Consider the following 20,799-nt stretch of genomic DNA (forward strand, 5'->3'; position numbering starts at 1 on the left):
AGACACAAACTAAAGACACTGCCAAAGGCTAAAAAAACTGAGGAAAACTTACTACAAGATTGGAGGAACAGACAACACAGTTAACCTACTTGCAATTTTCCTTTACTGATTTTAACTGGTTTTCCTTCTTCAACCAAGAGATTGTTTATGTTCACAATCCTTGGTGGCTGCTGATGACTTTCCAAGTACACACGAACCTGCAGTCCAGCAGCCAGATGGACATCTCCAGCATAGACTGTAAAGTTAAAGGTGTCAATAAGGTTGTTGCTGTCATCATGTCTGTAGGTCACACGTCCCTTTATCAGATCAAGCTGAGTAAAGGAATCCTTTAACACATTATTCACATATATTCTTCCGTACTTTGGGAAAGAGAGTATCTTGTATGTAAGCTCATGATCATTTCTTATGTCTTGGTTTGTAGTAGCACTGAGGTTAGCTGTTGAAACAGTTTCTTCTTTCCCTTTTTGAACCAACAATCCTGTATTATTTACCAACTTTACATAAGGATCGGTGGCATTAACTTCCAGAAGCACAGAAGTATAGTGCTTGCCATCTGTCACAAAAAGCACAAAACGCCCAAAATCTGCACCATGGTGTATAAACAGGACTTGCTTTTGTTCCAGGTCCACTTGTTTGAATTGGTAGAGTCTATGCAAAGTATCGTTTGTTAGCACCAAGTCCCCATTGGAAATACCACGTCTAGTATATAGCAACTGTCCATCATCAAAATCAGAATCAGGATCACGATAGCAAAGATCTGCCAAAGTTAATAATCGCTGCCCATTTCTCACTACGTCAAATATCTTATCAACTACACGAACCGGCTTCTCATCATTCTTCAGCTGGACGGAAATATAGAATCTGACTTCTACTGACAAAGGTTCTACTTCTGGATCAAAGTTTGCCCCCTTTCCTGACTCTTTGCTGGAAGCTCTGACAAGAAGTTCATCAAACATGGTCTCAGAATCATCATGCACATATATAAGGCACTTATCAGTTATATCTTTATTAGTGAAAGTTGTAAGATTGTCATTATTCTCGAATGAACCAGAAAAATTAGTAAGTTTTAATTTCCCATGCTTAGGAAACTGTATAACTTCATATTGGAAAGTTTTATTATCTGGTGTTTGCACAAATAGTTTTGTGCTTGTTATTAATTCTCCTTCCCCTTCAACAACATTAAGGCCATTGTTAGTCAAAATAATGTTTCTGAAATCTGATTTGATGTAGACTTCAAAGTCATAGAAATTTGAATCCAGATACGTTGTAGAAATGAGAAATCTAAATGAATCACAGCCTTCATGGTACTGGTTGATTAATTCATATGCCACTTTTTGATCAGTAATATCTTTTTGGCTAAAGACTGAACCTTCTTTCAAAGGCTGGTCATTAAGCAGTATCTGTCCATTCTTTGGTAGGGACAGAAGTTTGAAATGAAGCTCATCTTCAGGTATTTTTAGATCTGCAATCACAGCAAACAGATTATCAGAATTCAAGTACTTCTTTTTTGGTTTTTCAATTTCTAGAGGAGCATGTTTCAATAGATTGTATCTTAACCATTTCACTCTGATTGGAAATGTGTGCTCTTCACTGATTTTGTTTCCTACACTAACTTTGAACTTAAATTGGTCAGTAATGTTTTCCAGCTGAACGTCTTTAAAAGTGCTACAGTATCTCACCCGATTGTGCTGAAGAGAGTGCTGAGAAAAAGAGCTGACTTGCTTCCATACCCCCCTTGAACGCTGCCTTTGGATCTGACCAAAGTGAGGTGGCTCTGTGATCTCATACCGTATCTCCAGTTCCTGGAGGACAGCATTTGTTTCAACTGCAAGATGCCTAGGTCCTATAAGAGCTGTAAAACCTTGGAGGAGATTTATTCCTGTGTTGTTGACAACTCTGTAATCCAAAGGAACTGCCATGACACGTAACACGACAGTGTTGCTCACCTTCTCACCATCACTTGCCCTGAGAACTATCCTTGAGTTCCTGACACCTGTGTGGACAAAGAAAACAATGCCTTTGTCTAAATCCTCATTAGAAAAAGTAGTGATAGCTTTTCCAGGATGCCTTGAATTTTCTAAAAATCCTGCATCTGCATTCAGATTTCCAAGCACTGAAAGTCTGAGACCCACAGAATCGGTATCTTCATCTAGAACCTTTATCATGTCATTAGTCAAACGTTTCTTTGAGTTCTCTAAGAGAAGAAGCAAGTTTCCCTCAGGAAGTATGATCTCAGGTGCATCATTTACTGGAGTAACAGTAATACTAAACATATGCTGCTCATTTCCTTGCAAATATGGAGGCACAGTCTTCTCACTGCTGGCAGAAATGGAGAAATTAAAATAATCAGAAGTGTCCTCAGAGCCATCATGAACATACAGAATCTTCCCTTGCCACACATCCTGCATAGTAAATGTATTTACCTCCTGCAATGGTTCAACATTCAGTTTCAAGTGTCCATGAGAGGGTGGTTTCTTTATATCAAAAAGAATTTGTGACTGATTAATTCCTAATTTCTGAAAGTCTAAGTTAATTTTAATATGCTTAGATTCAAGTGAAGCTTTTTCACCCTCTAGCACAATCAAGTTACTCAGAACTAAAAGGTGGCTTTTGTCTTCCTTGCCCAGAGAAATTGAGTTTTCATGGGAAATGGCAAATACAGGAGCTGCTTTCACAGGAGGGTTCTTTTCAGCCGTCTCTAACAAAAGATTTGCTTTAAAAGAACTTGGCAGTTCACATCCAGCTGAAATGTCCTTAGTTACTAGAACATTCTTCAGTGATTTCTTTTCTGAGTTGGCTTTCAGGTTCCTTAAGCAGCCTTTGAAGGATCCTCCTCTGGTGTACTTCCCAGATACTGAGATTAACTTCATCGCTTCTGATCGTATGCTGTCATCTACACCACCTACAAAGAAGGATCCCTTCAGAAGGGGCAGCTTGCTCTGGGGACGTAAAGACTTTTTCACAGTTTCTTCATCCAATGTTAGCTGCAAATATTCTGCAGTAAATTTCAGTTTGATGTAGTGCCAACGACTATCATTGACTGACCTATAAGAAGAAAGATGGGTTCTACTACCATGTTTTCCAACATAAGCTTTAATTAAACCATCTTCCATTTCCATTGCAATGAAATCTCCTGCTTGCCCAGGCTGGTAAAGCAGCAAGCCACGTGCAGCTGAGGTTTGTAAAGCATACTCGAAGATTCCCTCGTTGTCCACATTCCATGATGGGAAAGAAATATAGGACCTGGAACTGAAGAAACTAATAGGTTCTTCTTCACCTGCAAAGAATTCATCACTGCACCCCACTGAAACTTCATGGATGTTTTTGAAGCCAGGAGAAGGTCTCAGAGGCATCAGAATGTCTAACTGATTGAATGACACACCATCAATACATCCTCGGAAACTGGGTAGTGCTCCAGCAAGGTAGGGAACATCAAGTTTACCAGGACCACCTATGTAGAATCCATAATCAATGTTTAGTTCATAAAGAATTCCGGGCATTTTTACACTAGTTCTATCATGTTTATCAATTACCAATGTGACATTATCATGTTCATGATGTAGTTCAACCAGGTGCCAAGCCAAATCATTCAGCTGAGATCTTTGCTGAGAATGCAGTACTCGTTCTCCCGCACCAAAGTTAATTCTCAACTGCAAGAGACAGAATTTTAAGTATAAAAATCCACAATTATCTTTTTCACAATCATACATTAAGACATAGTTAATATATTAATTTTCATATATTTTCACACAACCATATAATTTACAAAATAGATTTGAAAAAATAAACTCCCAATAAAATTCTGTGTAGGTTCACTTGTCATCACAGATGTTTGAATAACTGCAGAAGAAGCAATGGACTCCACTGCAATTCTGCTAGAAACAACAACTCCTGAGAGCCCAACTGAAAGTGATCTTTCAAAAACTTACCTTGCAGAAATACAATTACTCAGATCCAAGCATTTTCTGTAATGCTAACATCATCAAATCTGAAATGTTGTCTCTGCTGAACCTCATGCTTGGAACACAATGATCTTAATTTTAAGATCTAGAGATCTCAAAGGCTATAGATACATAACTGTAAGAAATAAAAGCCATAAAATTATCAATTATATTAAGTGACTTTTCAATTTCTCAGAACAGCAACTTGTTTAGATATCTTGTTATAGATAACAGCCTCAAGAAAAACTCTGATAAGCACAGGCTATGCATAATTTTCAGCTACAGTTACAAAGCATACCTGTACATATCCTGAGCGCAGCTCCATTAAACAATAATCGGTCTTCCCAGCTGCAAGAAGAAGGAGTCCCTGTGGCTGGCTTGTTCGAAACTGCAACTGTAAGGATGTCTGATGGGATGCCTCTGCCATGTTCAGCTCCACAAAGCTACTGCCATAAAATGATACTGAAAGAAATAAAGGAAAATAAATAGGAAACTCAATCACACACACACCCACAAAAAAATCTGTCTTTCTCAATCATACCCATATATATGTAAACAATTTATATTATTTTCTAGACACTTATTCACGTACAAATGAAAATAAATCTCAGATATCAAATTCACCTGTCCAAGCAGTTTAATAAGAGGCCAATGGCCATACCAGAATTGACAAGGGATGAATACAGGCCAGTTTTCTTATCTCCAAGAGTGATGACTGGAATGGTAAGAACCATGTAATTATACTGAATAATTTTTTTCAAATACTCCTTAATTTTTGTTTGTTTGTTCCAGGTCTTTTCCTGAGCTTGTCACACCCAGTCTATTTTGGAGTTGCAACAGAATTTCTCTATGAAGTACTCCTCTAGTTTCTCTTTGGACGCATGTTCATCTACAACATGCTCTTACATCTCCATCAGAGACAATCTATGTCATCTCTGCAGATAAGACCGACAAGTCTCCTGCCACCTGTGACATTTTCAGATGTTTTCATTCCTCTCTTCCAGGCATAAGGGCTGCTAGCAGCACGGAGCCAGCAGTGGGGGCTTCTACGTGGGCTTTAGGCAGACACAGGTGTAGGCTGTATAGGGGAGCTTTGGCTATGAAGGCTAGGAGGAGGGCTAGGCTCGCAGCTAGGCCTGATCAAGAAGAGTTTAATGTGGGGTGTTCCTCTTGTTTCCTGTATGCAACTTCCAACCACACCCCAACACCCTGGTGGCCACTCACTCAAATCTGAACAAGCCTCCTTCATCATCTTCTCCCCTCTTTTCTGCCCTGAGGAACAGTAACATCAGCAAGAGTTTTCATGTGACGGCTCACTGCTTTTACCATTCCCATTATTGCTATTTTGAACAACACAACAGGTTCAAAGACCAAATCCTCCAAAATTCTGCTGGTAACTTCCCTCTGACACATAAAAAAAATATATCAATCATCTACCACTCCTCCTATTTAATCAATTACTTAATATACAAAGCCCTGCACTCCAATGAGTGCTAAAAAGCCTTTGGCAGCAAACTTTATAAAAAGTCTTTTGAAACTCTAAATCTTGGCCACCTTTCCACCCCCATCAAGAAAACTCCAAGGGGTTTGTAAGGAACTCTTTAAAGAGATCTTATAGACTCCTGCAAAATTTATCCATCTCACTTGTGCATCTTTTATTCTTTTACAGTACCTACAAATTTGAGTTATGGATGTCAGGCTTACAGTGCCCTGTAAATATTATTTAAATACAAGGATAAAATCTGCCACCATCCAGGCTTCAGGTACCAGGCAGTTTAAGCATGAGATCAGATATTACCCTTAGTAAGCAAGTTATTTCATCACCAAGTTCTTTTAGGTCAACCCCTCTCCTCCCCTTCCACCAGCCCAAAAAGGAATTTCAGTTTGGGATCTTCCCAATTAGCAGTAAATGCCACTTAGTTTAGCTTCTCTGCAGCAGCCATGCCCTTTCTGAGAGTCCCTTTTATACTAGTAAGTTAATCAACTGGCTGCATGGACCCTCTGCAGGGTTTTTGTTCTTGTCGTACTTAAGGAGGATTTAGTAAAAGATTTGATTCCTTCAAGCTGATCCTTGACCTTTTTTTTTTTCCAGACAGATTTTCAAATTCCATCTGCCAAGGTTTATGATGCTTTCAACTGTGTTTGGATACAGCTTGTAAGAACACCACCAGTTAAATATTTATTTTGCAGTTTTTAGCTTCATTCTGCTTCATTTTAAAATCAAGCATTACTGCAGAGGACTTTTGGGGTTTAAATGTTCCAGTTCCTACATTAGCTGTCCCCTTGCTTAATCTAATACATTCTGACAACTCCTATAAAGTGTGACTTTGACTCTGAACTGGATTCTGTGCAGAGTGCCAAATCAAAGACCTAATTTAGTAGCTCATTCATGAAATAACAATCAATAACAGTATCTAAAAATTTGCTACAGGATATATAAGAATTCTGCCTAGCTTTCCCAAGGACAAGATTTCAGCACAACTCACAGCCAGCAACAATGTAATATCAAGTTATATTAAATACCGAGAGAAACACAGGAAAGATCTTTACATTACTGAAATACATCTGTTTCTTCCAAAGAAAGAGTCACCGCTGTGCCTAGAAAAACTGATCCCAAATGGAACAAAAGGGAATGCTTTCCCAGCAGTTTGTGTCTAGTTTAAAAGAAGCATTCATCAAAAAGCTGAAATATACCTTGCAGATTTTAGATTAAATTTATAAACTGAGAGGACCTATTGTTGTACATAAAAATGTTATTCTGTGGGGTAAATAAAGAACTCCTCTTTAAAGCAAGTAGTGGAATAACATAACTAGAGAGAAATCTCCAGTATAAAGATGGACTAACTAATAAGACAGGAAATAGGTTAAATAATTACATTTTTTTCTATTATGCTAAATTCATACATTGGATTTTGGGGGAAGAAAAAGCAGAGAGATTATGGATTACTCAGTGCAATTTAAAATAACTAGAATGAAGCTGTGAAGTCAATGTTTTGCAGAGTACCATGGGCAACAGTTTGATATTTATATTATAAACAAATTTTCTGGAAAGAAAAAAAAGAAATTTAAGTTAAACCTTCTACCTTCCATAAAACTCCTCGGAGTCAGAAACCATCACTGAAGGTGGGGCAGGTAGGCACTGATCCACCAGTTAACAAGATTTTGAACCACCTGTAGTGCCTTGGCATGATTTCTTTTACAGCTAGCAAAACCATATTTTTAATATTTTTTTTCCTTCATACATTACTTGCTGCATCACAGGTAAGATCAAATTCCAATGTTGAGATTGGAATTTGATTGGAGTTGAAATTGAATTGGAGATTGAAAACATCACCACTACCACAGAATACATAATATGGTTTGCTTACAAATCTTACACCCTCCAAAACATGGTCCTGATATCTCAACCCACAGGAGTTGGGTTAATGAAGCTTTGTTACAAGGACAAATAGCAAAAGTAATGCAGCAAAATGAGAGGTGAAATAAACCTCCAAAGAATCAAAAGAGGACACTTCACAATGAAACAACATTCCTCCAATCTTTGTCAGCTTATCTAAACTGATAGCAGATGATATCAACAGCATGTACAGACACAGGAAAAATGGAAGTGGAAAAGGAAGATGCCAGATTCATTGGGAATGCCCTTTAAGGCTAAATATAACAATTATTCAAAAGGGAATTCTGAGGGCTGATTCACATTTTCTCAGTGTAAAATCTAGTGACATTTTGAGGGTAAATCAAACACTACCAGAGTGTGTAAGCCTCTTACACTCACCTAAAATGGACACAATGAAGAATATCCCTATGCTGCACCTACAAATGCTTTACACACCAGAACCAATGTTTAAAGGTCCCTTCCAAACCAAAGCATTCTATGACTTCCAGATAAAGGACAGGCCTGTAGTTAAAGCACTGAATGTGAAATGAACAGTACCGATGTTATTTTCTAGTTTTATTATAGAAACTCACTGAAAACTGAAGAGTTGAAAAGTCACTTAAAACCTAATTTGAGTGCACTGCCTATAAGAAGCTCATGGATTTTTTCCTTCCCAGCCTTCGACTCTTTTGCTAGATTGTCTCTGGGTGAGGTTATAGCTGTAACAGCACCTGGAGTAAATGAAGAGAGCTGGATTTAAACAAGCTCTCCTCTGGTGGTGAAGTCAGTCCACATTGCCTAGCAAATCTCAGCTTGAAGGCAGCTCAAGCAGAGCATCACAGGTTGGTGCACCTAGAAGCAGCAGGCTTGTGTCCCTACCAGTTGGTTTGGAAATGTATCATCTGGCTTTGCTTGCACTCCCGGCAGCGCCAGGGACGGACGAACAACAAGCCATAAAGCACAGATTGTCCTAACACCATTATCAGTAATATCCACAAAACCCTTTGTCATGTCATTTAAGACAATGCTACTATTACTAGAGGTTGCCATTTCAGTGGCACTCAAATCTTCTGACATCCTTGGTGTGTCTGAGACGTCTCTATGAGGAATAAAAAAACTCCTCCATCCACTCTGGCTGCAGGGTCTTCACTCACAAAACTGATGGAAATTACTTAGAGCTCCATCACTGAAATTCTCTCATGGAAAGAAAAGATTGGTGTATTTCATTTACAGGATCTGAACTTAATCCTTTCATTAATCTCTTCATTAACTTCTGAGGTAAAAACTATTTTTTAAGGTTACAATCAAATATTAGTTCATTTCTAACCTGTCTTCTCAGCTAGTGAAACAGATGCCACACAACCACAGAAACTGACCACTTGACATTTTTAAAGAAAGTTACAACGATTGGTTTGTCTCATATGGGATTGCAGTGAGGAACAGAAGGTGGATGAAAAACCACACTTCTTCAACTGCATACTCATTCAACAGTTTTTAAAATATATGTAAGTAATAAACTTCACTACCAGTCTTTTAAGCTCAAATTGCAACGTACTTCAAATTACATCTCAAGAAGAAACAGAATATGCAGATTACTTTTGGCTGTTCCAATGGTTTTGATGACTGCCCAAGACGCGCACCTTAATGTGCATCACTGCTGGTGAGGTGCCTGGCCTGTCTTGAAAAGCCAGGCACAAGGCAGCCGAAGCTGTATGCTAAAACCCAGATACCTGCAGCTCCTGGCTGATATTTATCATCGGGACTACTAGTTCCCACGCACGGAGCAGGGAAGGAATTGCACGGAATATTCCTGTTTCTACCTCAGCAATTTTCCTCATGACATACTAAAATTATGATAGGAGGTGGAGGGAAAAGGTTTACATCTACATTGCTTGCAAAGCATCCACGTTTTTATTAGGAAGTCTAGCAATGTCAAGTCTCAGCGTCTCTGCAGCAGGAGGGGAGGCAGGCACAAGGCGGGCTCACATCCGAGCGGACAGCCCGGCCTTCACTCTAGGGCGAGAGGACACCACGCCCTCACAAAATGCCCGCCGTCCCACCACCTGTGCGCCGCCAGCGCCGCCCGCCCGCCGCCCCCGCTCCCGGCCAAGGGGCTGCGGCGGCAGCTGGCCTGAGCACGGGGGCCACGCCGCCCCACGGGGCCGGGGCAGGGCCACTCCCCGTCGGGCGGCTGCTTTCGCGGGAACACTGGCGACAAGTCGCTCCAGCGCTACGAGCAGCCCGGGCGCCGGAGCTGCGGCAGGGCCGCCCCTTCCTCGCGGGCGCAGGTGCCTTCCGGCCCCCGCCGCGGCCCTACCTGAGAGAGCGGGCCGGCCGGAGGCCAGCAGCAGCACCAGCAGCGCCGGCCGCAGCAGCGCGGTGGCCGCGCCAGCCATGCCGGAGCCGCGGGCCAGCTGGGCTCGCCCAGCGCGGGCAGTGGTGGGGCCCCAGCGCAGCCCTGGGGAGCGGCGGGGAGTGTCTCAGCCCCGGCCCCTGCTCCCCGCCCGCCGCCCGCGACGGCCTCCGCCCTCCTCCCCTCCTTCCCGCCCTCCTCACAGCGCAGCCCCTGCGCCGGCCCGCCTCCGCTCCGGGAGCACCGGCCTGGGACGGGAGATAGGACAGTGCTTCCCCATAGTCTCGAGCGCCCCTCACGGCTGTGGGTTAGTGCGTGCTTCGGGTGGGCCTGCTATCCCACTGATGTGGGTTACAGCTATTGTCAGTTCTCACCCACTGCGCACCCTGTGTCTCCATGGCCTGCCTGCCGCAGTGGGAGGCTGCTTGTGAGGTATCCCAAACCTTCCCGTCTGCTGGCTGGAGCATCTCCATCCCTCAGAGTGTTTGCGTGCTTGTCCATAAAGAAATGCATGACACTGCTTTAGCAAAGAAACATGTTACAAGTAGATCAAACAAGTTGGTTTCAGAAGTTGAGATGATCATAGAATCAATTAGGCTGGAAAGACCTCTGAAACTGTGGCCAATCTATGAGTGAACACCACCATTACATCTCTACCATGGCACTGACTGCCACATCCAGCCTTTCCTTCAACACCTTCAAGAAAAGGTGACTCCACCATCTCCCTTGGCACCCCATTCCTGTGTTAATCACCCTTTCTGAGAAGAAACTCCTGCTAATGTCCATCCGGTACCTCCCCTGGCTCAGTTTAAGACCATGTCATCTCATCCTGTTTCCTGGGAGAAGAGGCTAACCCCTACCAGGTTACAACGTCCTCCAAGCTAGTTATAGTGATAAGGTCTGATTATAACAAGTACAGGTCCTAAATTAGAAAAAATACACAGTTCACACCTCCTCACTGCAGTCCTGTGCTTAAAAGCACAAAGCGTCACCTTAGGAAACGTTTCTAAAGAGCACATTTCAGCCAGTCATTTAGAAGCCTTTACCACACTTAATTCAAATATGCAGACATGCCTTAAGTTACATAAATGATCCGTGCCAGGAACTGCCTTGCAGTCATAAAATTTTCTGCGATTTTATCAGCTAGCAGGGTGCATTGCAATGTGTCTCAACAGGTCGGTTGTTTTTTTAACTTGTTACTCCCTTACACATAGGACTGGAATCTCTGACCTGAAATATGACACTAAGCAAGCAGAGTAAGTAACTGAGATACCAAAACTGAAAAGAAAAAAAAAAAAAAAAAAAAAAAGAAGAAGAAAAAATGGTGATGGCATGAATATCTTTTCTGGGTCAGCTGTCTGGTTCTTCTCTTGCTTTGAGGTTTGCAATCAACCTTTAGTCTAGATTTTTCTTAGAAAATTTTGGCCAGCTTTGCTATCTTTACAGTTTTAGAATAATGTATGTGACAGCAGGGGGAATCTGTGATCAGATGGAAATCATGGAGAGGGATCTTCCCCTAAATATCACTTTAAAACTTAATTAAAAATATCAAAGGCAGAGGTCTGATAAACTTCATTCACTTCAAACTGCCATTCAGAGAAGATTTGTGAAAACCTGGAGCAGGTATTGCAAAAAGCATTTATTTGAGATGTGAACAAGAAGGTCAGAAAGAGCATTTAATGTGGGATAACAATTTATGATATGACTGATACTGGAAGAGCAGATCTCCAGATGTGCATCAACAAACCCCTGTGCTGCAACAGGGCAGCCTGGGGGAAAGTTTTGCCTTTGCATCATTTACCTGAGTTACACAGGTCTCACTTAGCTTATCCCTACTCTGTGCAGTGAAGTTTGCAGGGAAAGTCATTGGATTATTCCTCAGAAGGGACAGCATCATTTGCCCTGTGGGTCTTGAGATGTAGTAGTCAAAAAATACTGCAGCCAGGTGCTTGAATGAGGGGCACAAGGCAGGTAAAGGAGTGTCCCATACATGAGAGGGGTTTTGGGGCTAAATGCAAAGACAGCGGGATAGGGAGCATGAGGGCTCTGGTATCATATGCACAACTGGCGAGGCACGTGCAGGAGGACACTGTGCAAGCAGAGGGCTCGTCTGTGCTGGACCAGAGCACCACTGGAGATCTGAGTTCAGAGTAGGAAGAATAAATAAACAATGTTGCTGGGCTGAGCTACAAAAACTTTGTGAATATGAAAAAACATGAATGAGACATATTTTTTTTAATACCTCATGATTCATGGTATAGGATGAAATTTGGGAATATGATGCAGTTATTTTAGGTAATCTATATCACTTTAGAGCAACCAGTAGAGTCGCAAAAATTTCATCAGTCTCTAGTTAGTAACAGCAGGAGTCACTGAACTAATACTTTCCTTAAACAAAATAATCTTTTTTTGTATGCTCATTTAAAATTTGCCTTTTGTCCAAAGAAAGGCAATTGACTCTGAGGCCAATTGACTCTGAGAAGGGACTGACAGAGCTGGGATTGTTCAGTCCAGAGAAGAGGAAATTCAGGGGAATCTAATCCATTATTATATCAATATCTATGAACAGGTGATGGGAGCATGTGAAAAGAGGGAGTAGGATTGTTACAGGTGTCCAGGGAAAGTACAAGCACAATTAAGCCCAAACTGAAATAAAGGAAATTGCATTTAAATACAAAAAATCCTCTTCATGCTTGGAATAAAGCACTAGAACAGGTTGCTCAGGCAGGGTGTCCATCTTTATTCACAGCCAAAACTTGAGAGGGCACAGCCCTGAGCAACATCTGGCAGTGGCCCTACTTGGAACAGAGGGGTTGGTCTGGACAGACTCCAGATGTACCTTCCCACCTCAACTGTTCTGGGGTGCTGTGACTCAGAAATCTTCATGGACGTTTAAAACAAACATTGAGACGTCTGAAAAGAGAAAGGCCATATCTTGAGCAATGCCTACATGGCTATAGCTTTAAGGCACATTTTCTTAAGTCATTCAGGATTTTCCTACCATGGGTCATACTTGCTTTTAGTGGAACATAAGTTTCTAAAGAAAAATGTTAAAGATTTGGATAAATTCTATTCCTGTTAAACTGTACTTCGTCATTGCTAAGCACCACCAATCTTCTTCCTTTTTTATTTCTGCTTTTCCCATATGTCTGTGATTTGGGGGTTTTAAATTTTTCCCCTTTTTATAATATTTAGCATATATTATTCAAGGAATTTATTATGTCTTAAAGGAACACCAGGATTTGTTCCCTACAAAAAATTCCAGTCATGGAATGGTTTCTCTATGCCAGCTGCATATCCAGTAGTTGATCTCAGTGCTGAATAGTTCTGTGCAAATGTGTAAAATCATGCAACTAGTTGACCAATCCTTTCCTAATAATGATGGAGATCTGCTTGTTTGCATCTGACAGCTAGTGTAACAGTTTATTTTTATTTTAGTTTCTTTTTATTTTATTTGGTTGGAAAAAGGTTCCACTGAGAAGACAGGATTTTCAAGTTGTACTAGAAACCACTTTAAAGATTAGTTCCTATTTAATTTTTAATTGATAATACTCTTTGCAAATTGCTGCTGCAGACAAGATTTTCTTAGGGTTCCCATAGGATTTCAGAGAATTAGGGGGGAAAAATACAAAACCAAGAACGAACAAACAAAAATCCCCCACCAAATATCTCAACATGTTTTGAAACAACTTCTATCCTATTTCTTTGAATTTGGTTAAATTATGCTGAAATTGCCATTGTGGGTAAGTTACAAACACTTAGCAGCTATGCCTGGATAAATATAATGGGAAAGATTGAACACTGGCTACACTGTGTCAGGTGGAAAACACCGAAGTTCAATTTCCTGAATGGAGGTGCAGAGTAGTGGAGCAAAGCTTCTTAATATCACAGATACAAAGTAGTTGTGTATGTATGCTCTGTTGTCTCATCAAAAGTAAGCACAAGCTTTCAGTGGTCCATACAAATCCCCAAAGATATTGGCTGCAATGACACTAGAGGGAGTCCTTTTTTCTTGTAATAACTCCTTAAGTAAATAGTGCCTTATAAATAAAAATGTTGAAATAGAGCTTCTGGGAAAAGTGAAGGAGCTTTTAATTTAGATGGGATCAAACAGTATTTAACTTCTAAATTCTAAGCTTCCAATGATTCATAAATACAATTGAATTTTTAAAAGAGCATTTATTATTTTTTTTTTTTAGTAAAGAGTGTATTTAAAGTCATCATTCAAAATTAATCTCTCACATTATTGTTCTGGTAATTTAAATTACAAGTCTATGTTCTACAAAGCTATGCTCTTCTCATGCTCTTCTCTTAAGACTGATAGGCTCTACATTTTCAAATTAGACTAAAAACTTTTACTGGAGTCAATGGCAGTTGTCAGCTCTCAGCATAACATTCACAACAATAATAGGTTTCCTAAAAGTGCTTTGGTGCACCCCACAAGTTCCTGTGGTATCCTGGCCTATGCATGTTTCTAAACCACATTAACAATTTTGAAAACAGTAGGTATCTGAAAAAGAAATTCATGCGCATGCAGAACGGGAAGTACTCAGTAGCTCACAATTATAGTTTATGCTGTGCCACTGGTATTTATTGTGATGTGGCAGATCCTAAATTGTAACCCTAAAGCAAGACAAAGTTCTGTGCTCTTGATTAAGCTGGAGGAAGACATAGGCATTCACTAGGGATCAAAATGCTTCCTTTCTTCCCTATGCCTCCAACCAATACCTCTTAGCCTGCTTCAGGTATTATTCTTGTCCCTTCCAGGATATCACAGAATGAGTGCTCACCTCTTGCTCCTCTCCTGATGTTGAGTGAGCAATATTGGAGAGCTCTAAGATTGACTCGGGCATAGGTCATCCAGGAAAATATAATTATCTTTTTCTGCTACAATGGCATAGTCTGAGAAACTCAACACAGCAGTCAGCACAGGAGGCTGCAACTGTTGCTGCGAGGAAGAGGTTTGGAGAACCCAGAGAAGAAATTGGCGAAATTACCCTGGTGAGGAGTGTTGCCCTTTACCTGCACAGCTGTTGTGTGCCTTTGAGATCAAGCTATTAAGAGGCCAGCCCAATGGAGATCCCCACTGTAGTGTTATCAGTGCAAGAGAAAAATCACAGCCATGTAAGCAGGCCATAAAGCAGACTTTTCTCCCTTAAGCTATTCATAGGATAAAGGTTTGCTCATACTCCTTTTTTCCTCTGTGGGTGGTAAGACTCAATTACATCAGATTGCAGCTGTGCACATCTTCAGGCTGTGCAGTGAAGGATCTGCTGTCCTCACTTGCTGTCCTTACATTCATGACTTAATTGTCATGGCTGCTCAAATGCTCTAATAAAGGCTTTAGACTTTTAGAAGAGACAAAGAAGCATGAGTGCATATTATGATGGGATGGCACAGAATCTGCCTTATCCCCTGTAAGGTAAATGCTAGCAAACAAAGGGCACTCACCCTGTGATCTCTCCTAATTAAAGATCAAAGTGTTGTTATTTTCTAGCAACACACTTACTTAATTTACAGAATATAATAACTAGTATAGTAGCATGCATATTAAGTATTATTGAAATCAATCTATTATTTTTAAAACAAATTAGGGAAGTGCAGGAAACAATGCAGAATCCTTAGCTTGTATTATTTATGATTGCTTGTTCTGCTTCACTATGTGGAAAATGTGGTTCTTTATCCCAGGTGTTTACTGATATACGTATGTGAAAGAGTCTGAATTTTCACACTGGCTTTAAAAGGAACCTTTCTTTGTCCCAAGTTCAGTGTTAAGTGTTGCAGTTTAGTGTCCTCTTTTCTGAAAATCTGTACAAAAGTCTCAGGTAATTTCTTTCTTTGTTACCTATTTAAAACATCCAACTCCAAAAGTGATAATCTTTCCTCAGAGATAATATTTCAGGACTGGGAGTCTTGAAACAGACCTTCATTCCTGTCTACCAAAGCAAATCAACTGTCAGTCAGCCAAAAGTCCAGCAAAGAAAAAAACAGCAGCTACAGCAAAACTATGCAAGTTATCTTTGCACAGGGAGGAGACGAGAATGCAGCTTTTGTACAGGTCAAAGGAGGCAGAGGAGCTCAAAGGGATGCTGCTAAAGAAAATTCTTTCATGCCCCTGGCTTCAGTACACTGAAACAGATAAAGCAACTCCCTGGAGAGGGCTTCACTTCCAGGGCAGTTGTGTATGGTATTTCTCAAGATATTTGAAGAATTTAGGTTCTCAGGTTTTTGTAAAAAATATAATCTCATTCCGTTAAATGGCTGAATTAGAGGCTGTATAGGAATCAGAGAGTGAAGCAGCTCAATTACAAGCAGTATGTCAGAATTCTAAATAAAAGTAGTTAAATAGGAAAAAAAACCACTTTCCTACAGTTTTGAGTTTGGGGGCTTTTTTTCTGCACTGCTTTGTGCAGTTCACTAATACTTTTTGGCTTTAGCAGGTTTTTATGCCACTTCTGCAAATCAGAACCTTCATGACTGTTGTTTGTACCCAGTCTCCTTTGGTTAGACACTTTTTCTTTAGGAAAAACACTTGTATTTCTTCACACCAATCTGTTTTTCTCAATTCCCTGTGCAAATGGTTTGGATTCTTCCAGCAAGACTAACTCATCCTGGATCAGTGAGAACTGTCCAGTGCCACTGTTATTGATGTGGTGGAGGATCTTGTTCATATGCTGTCTTTAGCATCACTATAAGTGAGTGGTGTCTTTCTAGCTCTCCTGCTCTGATACTCACATAACTCATTCCTGCTGCCTGTATTAAAAATTGCATTTGCAAATGTATTTTGTATGTCTTTGCTTTTTGGATTACTTATTAAACTGCAATTGTAGTAAGTTCATACCATTGCTATGCAGAAAACTGTCTCTTTGTCTAAATCAATACCCTCTGTTGATATCTGGATGGGATTCCTGTCTTGCAGACATGCTGCTGCACTGGCTAAACAACCTCTGGCTCATGCTAGCTATTTTCACAGCCTTGACAATTTTGACTCTTTTGTTCTTACTAAAGCACTCGCATTAGGAGAAATGTGATCCTGCCTTTTTTTTCTGTTAGCCATGGTTACAGAACAATGTTGGCTGTTGGTGATAATAACATAGGATAGAGGGAACCACCTGTATTATTAAATGAGACCTTCCAGCTACTGCAAACATTGCCTCATGTAATAATCACTGTTACTCAGTTATTGAACTGTATCTTAAAAGCATTCAGATGGCTTGGACTTATCCCTGTCCTTTACCTAATGCAATTTTTGCAAAGCCTCCCCTGAACATGAACAAAAACTACCAATTTTCTGCTGAAGTTCTTTATGGGCCATTGATATCTCATTTTTGCCAACATTACTTTTGAATCAAACAAACTCTATGTGCTGACATGCAAACTCTATGTGCTGACATTTTCCCCAATGTATTTGTAGCTAGCACTATTTTTCCCATCAGCCCTGGCTGGACAAACCTGCCATGTCAATCTAGCCTCTTCCAGCAAGTTAAGTTCTCAGTACCCTCACTGTTGTTTTCAGCTTTCTCCTCCTCCTCCTTTACTGGTTTGAAACCACCTTTCAGAAACAGACATGAGCAGAATAATGTATAGCCACTCAAATTTGGTCACAGAAAGACTTTGTCTTACACTTTCCTCTCATAGCTTCGGGTGGTCTGGCTCTTAGTGGACCAGACTGTCAAATCCAAGAGAAATCCATACACCTCAATTCTGGCAAAGGAGGGGACAGCTGCAACATCTGGGAAGGGAGATGGCTACCACCATGCTGCTCTCTAGAGGCTCCAGATTTCTCTGGAAATTTCTTTGGCATTCTGATAGCAACCTCTCAGTGATGGATCAGACCAATGGAAACACTGGATTAATAACTATGCTCCCCATGCCCCATGTGAGGAGCATGGCTGGCATTGGCCTTGTGTCTCAGCAGCGTTTACCACATTTATTCCAACTTAGAGCCTGTGTACACACTGTATTAAATTCACTATTTTAGCTCTTTAACCCCTATAATTATGTTGTTAATTTCATGCACCTTTTAGAACTTGTGTTCTTTTAGTTTTCTCATCTCTAAACAAGTTTTCTCATTGCAACTTTTCTTGAGAACTCCCTGCCAATTCTCTTTTGCTGCATCATTGTTATTTATTTGTCTGGGATAATACAAGTATTGTACTCCTCCCTGCCTGGACAGTTTAAAAACAGTCACAGCTCAATAGTTTAGGAAATGGGTCTGATAAACAACGAGAAAAGAGTGAAATGGTGGACCTAGGTGTGATATGATGAGCAGGACTGCAAAGGCAGCCTGTAGGTTTTTAATACTTTGTAATAGTGTTACTATAATGATTAATAGGTTTAATATTTTATATATATAGTGTAAGTTTTGCTACAGAGTTTGGAAGAATAGGATTTGAAGGCTGGGCTGTTGGCTTGGTGCTCTGGTGCTTGGGAGCATCGCATCATATCTGATGCATGTGAGAAAGTACGGGAGAGTTTTTGAGTGAAGAGAAGTTGGAAAGATCATCAAAGCTACTGTACTTGATGAAGCAGATAACAAAAATTCAGTGATGTATGGCCTTGAACAGAAAGACAAATAGTATTACTGACCTAAAGACCTGCTAGCCCTGTCAAAAATATTTGCATTGAGCTTCACAGAGCTGGAATTTAATAAAAAATTTTTAATTTAGTACTCATAGAAACATGGAGTCATGGGAGGTCTCGAGATGACTTGGTCACCAGTAGAAGTGGATTCTTAATGGCTGTAATTTTTACAGACAGCAGGAAAAAGTTCTACATATCTTCAGTTTTTGTTGCTCTCTGGCTAACTTGTCATGCAGTCAGGTTTCCTGGTGTCTCCCAGCCACAACAGTTTCTTATATGAAGAAGAGAAAGATTGCTTTCATTTTTAATCCATTAATTTCTTTAAGAAAGACAGTGCGGATTTGTAAAGCAATGTCTTGACACTTTGGGTATGTTTGACTCATCCTGTCTGGCTGATCTCTCACTGCCATAACAAATCTGGTGTGAACGCTTTATTCTGGTGTGTGGTATTTCAACTCTGAGATTACATTTTGGAAGCAGTCCTGTATCCCACTCCATTGTCCAGACCAACTGAACTGGAGCCAGTTCACTCTGCACTGTTACTACCAAAGAATGTTTCAGGGGTTTGTGTGGCCCTGTGGCAACTGGGAGAGAGAAAGATGCACTCTGAAACCAGCCACAGGCCTCCCCTGCTGTAAATGGTGTCCATGGTGCCTACTCCATTTCATCAAGTGTTTTCACTACTCCAGGTCATATGCTTGTAGACTTCTACTGTCTTCCCTATCTGGTGTATAAGTCATCCATAAAACTGACCATTTGCTCACCCATTGGTCCTGAAAATAGTCCCACAATTATTGCACATGTACCCAGACACCCCTCAGACAGGGCCTCCAATATTGGTAATCCAGTGACCCTGTGCTTTTTGTCCAGCTGTCAGACCTTGTGCTAATCCTGTATACCTCTTTTAGACTGATCACTGATGAAAGTTTGTTTTCTTGGTGTTATTTAGGTAGGAAAGCTCAATACAAAAGATACGGATGGCAATAATCATCTAAAGATGTTGATGACTTGTGTTCACCTAGGTCTGCTTGTAGAAGAAGAAATATGCATTTAGGCCCTGGGGAGCCACAGGTGTCAGCAGGATTCATCTGCACTGCTTTCAGTGCAAAATTTTAAAATGAAATGTTGTGAGAGTTCGTTTCTCCTTCCAGAGAAGCTTTGCTGGTCATCTGAGATCTGTGTAGTGATGTTGTTCTTCAGCAGATGCTTCAGGCTAGAATGGGAATTATTTTTCCCTTCAACAGTTTAAAAATGGCAGATCTCATCAAGGCAGGCTACATCCTTGCTTTCCCACTGCCCCTGGGGTACTACCAGCGCTAGCAAAACCTGTCTCTTGTTGAAGAGTGGGTCTGGTGATATGGTGTTTGAAAGCAGTAGCTGGGCTGGGAGACCATGGCAACTTACTGAACCATGGCATCGTATAAACATTTCTGAGTTGGCTTTGAGAGCAAAAATAGGGCCAGATATATGGAGTGGCAGTATAACTTTCCAAATTATATCCAGGCTTCTTTAAAGATATGCCCACTCTGCAGGGAGTTTCAAAGTAGAAATTCTTCACTGAGATGAGTTGCTTCAAAACAGAGGTAGCCTGGATTCTGGTGGTCAGTCCAACTTCTATCTGGGAGACCTAGAAAAGATTGTGGAAGGGGGATAAAGAAGACAGAGAAAGGAATGTTGGCAGAAAAGGAAAAAATGTGGAAAGAGGAGGGAAAAAGTGTCTCCCTTGTTGTCTGCTCTGCAGGTTGTAGGTGTGTGACTGGGATAGAGATACTAGAAAGATACTAGAAAGATACTAGAAAGACACTAGAAAGAAGAGTGTCGTAATGAGTTACAGAAGAGGTTTCATTGGCCATTTATTTTTACAGTCTGTCAGTGTTTCCCCTAAAGCTAGGATAATCCAGAGACCTTAAAATTACTTCACAGGCAGAAGCCCAAGCTGCCAATTGCAAATTGCCAATTCTTGTTCTCCCTCAAAAGAGAGATTCTCTCTCCTTTTTTTTGTGCTCACAATGAAGGGTGATTTTCTGAGGCTGTCCATTTGTATTCTTTGCACAGAACAATACTTTTACTGTTACGTACTCTGGCCATGCTTCTTCTGCAAACACTTTAGCTTTTAAACACAGCATGTCTGGTTTATTTTGGCTTCCTTTCTCTTTTTACCCGACATATTAGAAAAACAGATATGTATCTCCACTGCACTCTGTATTCACAGCACACTGATCTATGCCATTTTGCATCTTCTGCCACTGTTGATCTAGTGTGATTATTGAGAACCCTTTGTGGCAGACATTGACCAAAACACTCTAAAATTACGAAAGCTTTATTTTCCCAGTATTATCCCGATTTTCTCATTAAGAGTGACAGAGTCAATCTAATTCAATTCTTGCAATGAGATCTCAGGACTAAGTACTTACCTAGCTGTTTTCTGAAGAGAAGACTGCCTGCAAGGACTCCTGCTCCATCCTCAGCCCTAGTGATGTGACACCACAGAATCCAGTTGAACTCCAGTGTTTGAAAACACTGCTGACAATGAAAGCAGCATCAGA

At 40.7% G+C, this 20,799-nt stretch overlaps 2 protein-coding genes across 2 annotated transcripts in view; one reads left to right on the plus strand and one right to left on the minus strand.

Moving 5' to 3' along the window:
* The window catches only part of LOC135459628 (chondroitin sulfate proteoglycan 4-like), a 33,599-nt gene extending 23,832 nt beyond the window's left edge, over positions 1-9,767 (minus strand). The window contains exons 1-3 of the mRNA XM_064735855.1: positions 9,635-9,767; positions 4,240-4,403; positions 90-3,650 (exon numbers count right to left, since the gene is read on the minus strand). Coding sequence (XP_064591925.1) covers positions 90-3,650; positions 4,240-4,403; positions 9,635-9,713 — 3,804 coding nt within the window. The 5' untranslated portion in view covers positions 9,714-9,767. The remainder of the gene's footprint in view (positions 1-89; positions 3,651-4,239; positions 4,404-9,634) is intronic.
* The window catches only part of SNX18 (sorting nexin 18), a 198,051-nt gene that overhangs the window by 129,802 nt on the left and 47,450 nt on the right, over positions 1-20,799 (plus strand). The gene's annotated exons all lie outside the window — the stretch shown is intronic.

Source organism: Zonotrichia leucophrys, chromosome Z, assembly GCF_028769735.1.
Source record: "Zonotrichia leucophrys gambelii isolate GWCS_2022_RI chromosome Z, RI_Zleu_2.0, whole genome shotgun sequence".
In the NCBI taxonomy this organism is placed as follows: Eukaryota; Metazoa; Chordata; class Aves; order Passeriformes; family Passerellidae; genus Zonotrichia; species Zonotrichia leucophrys.